This window comes from Ammodytes marinus (genome assembly GCF_949987685.1).
Source record: "Ammodytes marinus genome assembly, chromosome: 8".
In the NCBI taxonomy this organism is placed as follows: Eukaryota; Metazoa; Chordata; class Actinopteri; order Uranoscopiformes; family Ammodytidae; genus Ammodytes; species Ammodytes marinus.
Window position 1 is genome coordinate 17,515,785 of NC_137212.1, and position 8,246 is coordinate 17,524,030.

The 8,246-nt window shown below is 41.8% G+C and overlaps 1 protein-coding gene across 1 annotated transcript; it reads left to right on the top strand.

The window, feature by feature from the left end:
* Positions 1-600: 600 nt before the first annotated feature.
* Positions 601-4,774, top strand: rx1 (retinal homeobox gene 1; the record flags this gene model as incomplete). Its single annotated transcript, XM_080031983.1, has 3 exons — positions 601-913; positions 3,034-3,275; positions 4,262-4,774. The coding sequence occupies 3 exons, from the start codon at positions 601-603 to the stop codon at positions 4,772-4,774; spliced, it is 1,068 nt and encodes a 355-aa protein (XP_079888109.1).
* Positions 4,775-8,246: the final 3,472 nt, after the last annotated feature.

Here is an 8,246-nt window from a genome sequence, read left to right on the forward strand (position 1 = left end):
CGCGTAGTCTTTCAAGTTGCTTTCAAGTTTTTATTAACAATATAATAGGCTGATGTTTATAGGCAGGATTCGACCATGTATACTTTTGGTCGAGGACAGCCCTAGTTCACATTTGAACCTGATGAATGGTTTACACTTTAGATCAGGGGGATACAGAAATGTTTGTAAATGACTTAATAATAATTAATAATTTACCAATGATTTGTTAATGAGCATTTCATGATTTAGTTAAAGTTATAGGCTATAGAGGACTTAGGCCTACAACACATTTGTGATACGTTAACATAAGACTTATTAATCATCTACAAATATATATTACTGTTTTGTAAATCATTTGTTCATCATTATCTAAACACTTATATGCCTTGTGAATGACTTATGAATTACTTATAAATGAACATTATTATAAAGTCTTACCCTTCAGGACACTCCTCAGTCAAAGGGATATATTTGAACCCGTTTGTTCCTGCCGACATTGAGCAGGTTTACATGGAAGGAAGGATGGATCCCAGTTAACCCAATGATCTCTGACAGACTACTGTACATTCAGTTCTTCACTTAAACCCCTTTTCTCTGATGGCAGTGCCCATAGACGCTTGAATGCATTTGTCACTGGATACCATGAGCATGGTGGACGACAGCTGCCTGTCACCGAGCAACTTCCACGAGATGGGGAAAGGTGGGGGCATGGCCGTGGGGGGCCGCGTCCACAGCATCGATGTCATTCTGGGTTTCAGCAAAGACCAGGACCCCCTGCTCAGCCCTGCTGGGGCCCCGCGCACCCTTAAAGAGGACATAGATGGCCTAGCAGAGCCTGGGAAGCAGCAGGAGCCTTCAACACACCCCATCTACAACGGACCCCTCTCCTCCATGAGAAGCCCCAGCACAGAGCAGCAGGAGCAGCAATACCACGGTGAGCCATGCTGCTGATACTGGTCTCCATCTTGGCAGAGTTGGTCACTTTAGTTTCACACCACCTCCTGCCAGTTTGACTTTCTGTCAGTGCAGATCTTGCTTCAGAGTTTGAGTTTGTTGTTGAGGATCATATGAGATGGTCAGCAATATTGAGCATGCGAATATCAGAATTAACTAATGATCTAGTGAAAAGCTTCAAAGCCTAAATATGAATTTGTACCGTCAACCTTGACCAGTTAACAGCATAAACTCATATTTTGGCAGTTCATGTCAGGCACAGCATGCACTAAAAAGACATGCTTATAAAACTTAACTGACGTATAGTTTCTGACACACATAGCGACCTCAAATCACATGAAGTTATTTCTATGTTGACACATCTTTATGTTTATAAGTTAAAAAATGTAATTGATCAAACAAGGGGCCATTGTTTTGGTTTATCACATTATTTAGTCAGCAAATGAAGAGACAACTTGTTGGAACCAGTCGTAATCTTAGCAGACCTTTTTGTTTTGTTTCATTATGTGAACCATGTTTGGCCGACTAATAATAATAAATCCAATCTATGTAAATTAGGGAAAATTAATTGTAGTGTATGTGTTGGTGCAGCATATCTGTGCAGCTTTCTCATGCAGCTTCAGGATCACTGTGATAGAAACTGTTGCCATGTAGAGCCTGTTGCATTATTGGAATGACCTGAGAGATAAATCACAGAACAAGATGGTGTGCGGGGGGTTTATGTCCCCAAACCCAATCCCATCCCCTTGTGGAATTCCCCTAATCTTCTTTTCTGTGCAGATTACATTGTACAGTCCTTCATTCGGGTGATATTGTTATCGTTCCAAGACAAATTCATCACGTTTAATCTAAAGCTATTTTCACATGCAGGATCATGGCAGGTGGCTGGTTGATTCTGTTTTGTGGCAGAAAAAAAGATATTCAGAAAATGTCCCCGAAAATTGATTAGAAGGGTTTCTCCTGACCAAACGTACATCAACACTAATGGCATCATTCTTTTGTTTGTAACTATCCTGTGAAGTCAGCCCAGTTCCCCCTCAATGAGCAACATTTCTGCATTTGGTGTCATTTGCGTAACCCCCTCCGTCTCTGTGCTGAGATGTGCTGCCTGCTGGCTGATAAACAGAGGGCAGCCTTCAGACCTGCAACTGTGATGGTCTGACAGGCCAAGAGCTGGTTAGTGAACCAGACCTGACCTCTGCCTTTGTCAAAGCCTGGCCTTTTTTCGTGGCTGCTTAATGAGAGGTGGATAAATGAACCCCCGAAAAATCCTGCTCTGCCTTTGCTGGCAGTTCCTGTAACGTTTGTTTACCATTCTAAAGAGCACAGTGACCCCCTCCACCACACTCGCACTAACATTTGTATACTATCAGTTGTTTTAACTAAAGTAGTGAAAGGGAGACATCAACAGTTAAGCAAGAAGGCTCATTCTTGACTAAACAAACATTTATGCTCTAACCACTACACCATGACTGCCCCTACTTGCTGGTCACTTTAATTCAGAGTAGACAGAAGTCTTCTCTTGACAGTATTAAAGACCTCACTCCTGTTTTTTTATCTGGTGTTAAAAGTGACTTACAAAGACATTATGGGAAAAAAGACTAACGGGGAAGAAGAACAATCGACAGGAAGTGATTTTTTTTTCTTCATGTCAAGGATTATGAAGAGGGACAGTTGCTGTGAAAGCCTGGTGGTCAATAAACAGTAGTAGCTTGTCAGTAGCTGTTAAGAGTATGTGGAACATTTTGGACGTGTGCTTTAAAGTTCAGTCTATGAAAAGAGCATTAGTTACCAATTCCATCTTTTTGAGGACAGTTTACCTTTTGGATATGATAAACACTGGAAAAAAACTTCAAGTCAGATTAGTAGCCTAGTGTTTTTTATTTCATTGAAGCTCTTGGGATTGCTTGCTGGAAAGTGGGAACTATACATTCTCCTTTTCAACTTTGCCATTCAAGTTTTGCTTTTCTTCAAATTGTTGTTCATATTTGTAGCATATTCTTTTGATCATCCCAATTTTATAATACATAAAAAAAGCAAAACAATGAAAAGTTTTATAGCTTAGGTAAAATGTGTTTGCTTCTTGTGTGTGCTGAACAGATACTGGCTTATTCACAAACAAGTGTGACGAGGAGCTGAATGAACCGGAGAGTGACGAGGGCAAGTCTCCACAGTCATGCAAGGACGAAATGCCCAAGAAGAAGCACAGGCGCAACCGCACCACCTTCACCACCTACCAGCTGCACGAGCTGGAGCGTGCCTTTGAGAAGTCCCACTACCCGGACGTTTACAGCCGCGAGGAGCTCGCCATGAAGGTCAACCTCCCGGAAGTCAGAGTTCAGGTAAGAGGAACCACAACATCAGTCTGTATACTGATCACATCACAGACATGTCACATGTGCACCTTCTTTACACAAAGTACATAATCAGGTCCTGCAGTTCATGTTTATTTCAGTTTAATATTGTGTTGGCCAGTCCTTAATATGGCCTATTAAAGCACATCAATTGAATAAGCCCTTAAGAGTTCATTTGGTATGTTTCCAAATGCTGAGAACAAGGGAGACACAAAAAGCCATGGCACAAAATCACTATGCAGACAAGCCATGTGTTTCCAGCTGTTCAGGGGAAAAGGGGAGGCTTTAAAAGGGACAGAGGCTTGAGTTGAAGGGAAGTGATGACTGAATAATTAGAGGATCTAGCCTTTAAGCTCTACCTCTCTAAGGGTGTTTTATTTGTGCTGCAGATATGACGATCAACACACTGAACATGATCTCTACATGCTGTGTATGAGTCAGAAGTTGATCTAACTGAAACTTTGTTGTATGGCTTAAATGACTCAGCTTGAATGGTGTTTCAGTCAGTTTTTTGTTTTGTCGAGATGTTCATCACGCCATAATCTTAAAGGGCTGTGTTCATGGATAATTATTATTTTTTCAGATGAACCTGAAATACTGGTCTGTTTTTCTAATGTTAACAGTTTGGTCCAAAATAATGTAAACTATTATCCTCTATTGACATCAACACAAACTGCAATAATCACAAAGCTACTTTAAAGGAGTCCAATATACGCACATCTCATATTGTTGCACTAGGGGGGAAAATGAGTCAACATCTGGACACTGACCACCAAACAATCTATTAATTTCAATACTTTATCATCCCTGTCAAATAGTTGTTTTCCCAAAGCCACCACATGACAATTTTTTTATGTTTTTTTTTAGTTAAACAACAAACTCTCCAAACAAAAACGGGTGAGATAATAAAAAGGTGAATTTTGGAACTTGGGGTTAAGGTAGACTTTGTGATGATTTGATTTTTTCCCCTGCAGGTCTGGTTCCAGAACCGCAGAGCTAAATGGCGACGACAGGAGAAAATGGATGCCAGCACGATGAAGCTCCACGACTCACCCATGCTGTCGTTTAACCGCCCCGCCCCGGTTCACACCAGCATGGGTCCCATGAGCAACTCCCTTCCCTTGGACCCCTGGCTGTCCTCTCCCCTGTCCAGCGCCACACCGGTCCACAGCATCCCAGGATTCATGGGTCCAAGTCAAGGCCTCCAGCCGGGCTACTCCAGCCACAGCTTCCTCAACTCCGCTCCTCATCCTAACTCTCACTCTCACCCTCATCCCCACTCTCATCCTCATCCTCACTCTCACCCTCACCCTTCTATGGGCCAGGGGATGCAGAGTATGGCTCCTCCTCCCTACCAGTGTCCGGCACCGTACACTGACAAATACCCCATGGAGGACGTGGACCAGCGCTGCTCTAGTATTGCTGCACTGAGAATGAAAGCCAAGGAGCACATTCACGCTATGGACAAGACCTGGCAACCCATGTGACTAACAAACCTGGCGGTCCATTTGAATGACATTGGGGAAAAGGGAGCCGTTGAATACATCTCTTGGGGCTTAGGGTAGCAGACATTAAGGAAAATGTTGTTGGAAAATGACAGTGACATGTGGAAAGGAAATGGATTCTGAGCTGTGAAAGGTCAGGATGTTAGAACTTATTTTGGACTTAGTTTTTTATTTTTCCTCATCTCAAGGACATTGGCAGACAAGTGAGCTCACCACCAATTACCAGACATCTGTTTTCCCCCCAGTCTTCGTGTGTTTAGTGGTGCCTTGGTTTCTGCAAAGCGAAGGACTTCTTGGTGGCCACCAGGACTAAGGAAATGTCTTCTCTTTTTATGTACTTTTTAAAACAATTCAAAGCATCTTTACATGCATGCTTCCTCTATGGATTAATCCATATCATCTAGTGATATGGGCAGGTTTGCAGGGCAAAGCTGCGGTGGTGCTTAGGACATATGTGTAAGAGATGGACTAATGTTTTTTAATGGATAGAGCTGTTTATGTATCCCTTGTGAGAGCTTGTGTCAGAGGACAGCTGTTCATGAAAATCACTTAAATGTGGGGAATATTGTTCTCATTAATTTTCAGTTAATTCTATCAGCCATCAAAAGTTAAATCAGACAAAACAAAATCAACATTCAGCTGTTCCCTTTCCCATTTTAAGTTTGTGTTTTTGCTAATTAATCCAATTGTCACATTTTCATGGGTCAGCTGGTCCGAGTCTCTGTGAATGAAAGTTCACCCTTGGTTTAATGAGAGACCAGCTTTTAAAAATCAAGGCATTAGCACTCAAAACAATGTCTCTGACTGGGACATGCAAATGCCTGTCTAAGCAATCTGTTGATCAATAAAGGCTGTGTAACTGGTTTCCAGCTAATCGCACAACCACAGCATTGGTTTAAATTCTTACTTGCTTGCTGCCCGGTCCATATATTTAAACCCATAGCCTACATATGCCTAGTATGACTGGGAGTCGATGAGGTCTTCTGTCTGGGTTTCAATGTGCAGGGAGGGCAGAGTCTCTTAATGAAGGGGGTCACAAACTGTAAAATAACTCTTTTGAAACGCGATGGCACCTTCTTTGTGTTTCAGGGGCTGAGAATATACCAAAAATAATTCTGCACAATAATAACCTTTGTTGATTTATGCAGATATGCTTTAAAGAAGGAAGGAAAGAGGGCAACGTATGAAAGAAAGAAAGTGTGGGCTTGTGAGCAGAGTAACCCTCTTTTTGCTTGAGTGGCTTTTGGAGGAGAAAACCTGTTGGCAGCTCAGTGTTGGGTGGCTGCGTGTACGTGCAGGGCAGCAGAAAGAGCCCTGTGTGATGCGTCACCCCACATACTTTAGTCTTTGTTCGGCACAATTGATCCAAGTGTATCCTCTTTGTCTGAAATTGAAGGGGAGGGGGACGGTCTCAGGCTGCACTAAATAGGCCCTTGTAACCATTTTGTCATGGATGTTTTTTTCATTGAGTGTAGCTGCTATGGTCATTAGTGACAGAATGTAATTTTCCATCTGTTACAGAGTCAAGCTCTAATTGTTTTCAAGTTAGAGGGGATCAACCTCAACCACGTTGTATTTCATATGAGCAGCAGAGCTAAGCACATTTTGCATTTGGTGTTAAGATGTTTTAGCTAAAGCATCTACAGTTAGCATCTCACATAACTGAAGTTGTACTCGGCTAACCCCACATGCTCACCTTTTGATTTCATTATGGAAATACAGGGAGAGAAAATGTGCAATTTCAAACTGCTTTTTCTTTATTTTGTTTACTTTTTTTAAGGAGAAATTGCTGATTGTACGGATGTGATATTTCACTTTAACATGATACGAGCTAAGAGAGTAAGATATGCATTCACAGTTGCAAAAAACAAACAAGTCCAATCTGCCTCATTTCAAAACCCATTGTTGTGCTGTTCGGAGGGGGAAGAAAACACAATTATTATTTTTTAAATGTTTTTCTTTTTTTTAATTGTTGTTGGTTAGTGACGTTTAGACTCCCCATTGGGCGATACCAGGTCTCACAACCATAGAGGACACAACGCACACTAAGCCTCTTTAGGATGCTACATACATGTGATTTTGGACCAAGAAAAAGCCAAAGGTTAGATAAAGGACAAAAAAATGCACTAGAAATTTGACTGTTTAGTTGTTTTTTATGTGAAAATGTACAGGATGTGTTGTTTTCTCTTCTTATATGTCCTATTTAGATCTGTCCTAGTGAAATAATTGTTTTTCTTTCTTTTTTATTTTGTCTGGATTATCATCATTATTGATGACCATATTTTGGTCTACTGAAAATAAATATAGTTTGATAGAATATGGATCTCCACTTTCTCATTGCAGTGCTTTCATGTTGACCCTTGCACCCATTCCCACACAGTCACTGTTTTTTCTTCTTACCCCAGAGGGTCTAAAGAGCAATCCAAGATTACTACACTATAATCGTTATCATCTGACATTCATGGGCAGAGACATTTTTCCTTTCTTTCCTCTAACACTTGTGAACCCCCCCCCCCCCCCCCCCCCCAGTATGAGCTCTCGCTCTCTCTCTCTCTCTTACCCCGTCCAATCCTCTCTGCTGTTCCATGGTGGCAGGGTGCCAGCCTGTTAGGAAGATGAGACTCCAATCAATCAGGGCTTCCTAGGGGGGCCTCCGACCACAGGGCCCGACTCCCTAATTGCCCCCAGGCAGGGAGGAAGGGCGGCAGGCTCAGCCGCTGCAACACATGTTCACAGAGGGACCGGTGCCGCCATGCTAGCTGGCCTCCTCAGTGTGTAAATCACTTTCCTGGACAGATGGAGGCCTGGACGGACCTCTCTTCAAGGGCCATATGGGCAAGCCAGTGGATATAACAGAGAAATGTCTCAAAATGTCCTGTAGTGATACTACATGACAACAACAGGGATGTCATGTACTGTCGGTGTGTGTGCCTCTCATGAATTACCATTACATCTGAAGTACAAACAGAAGCATCAGATTTTCCACAAAAATAAATACTTATTGATCTTTTTAGAAACCCACTTACTTGAAGGCCAAGTGGTGCCCCTTCTTTCCTAAAGATTGGCATCTGATCGTTACATATGATATTTCCCTACTCAAATTGTACAACGAGAAATAAAATTATTGTTTTTATCATCATTATAGCATTTTTTATTATAATGTGTTAATACTTTGTGTGTTAAACAATAAGGGGAGGTTAAAGATCTTCTTTCTTTTTTTAAGATTGTTTTGGGGCATTTTTCCCTTTTATTAGCAGAGAACCATGCAGCCATGGGTCGCAATCGAATTGGTTCTGCTGTGTTTAGGACCGATACTCTAGGGGCCCAGATTAAACATCTTATTTTATCATGAAGGTGAGAGGCTTTTTCTATCCAAATGTTTTTAGAATTCTGGAGAAACCTCCAGATCGTTTTTATTGCCAGGTGAATCAGGTGCTTGGCGCTGTGACTGAAA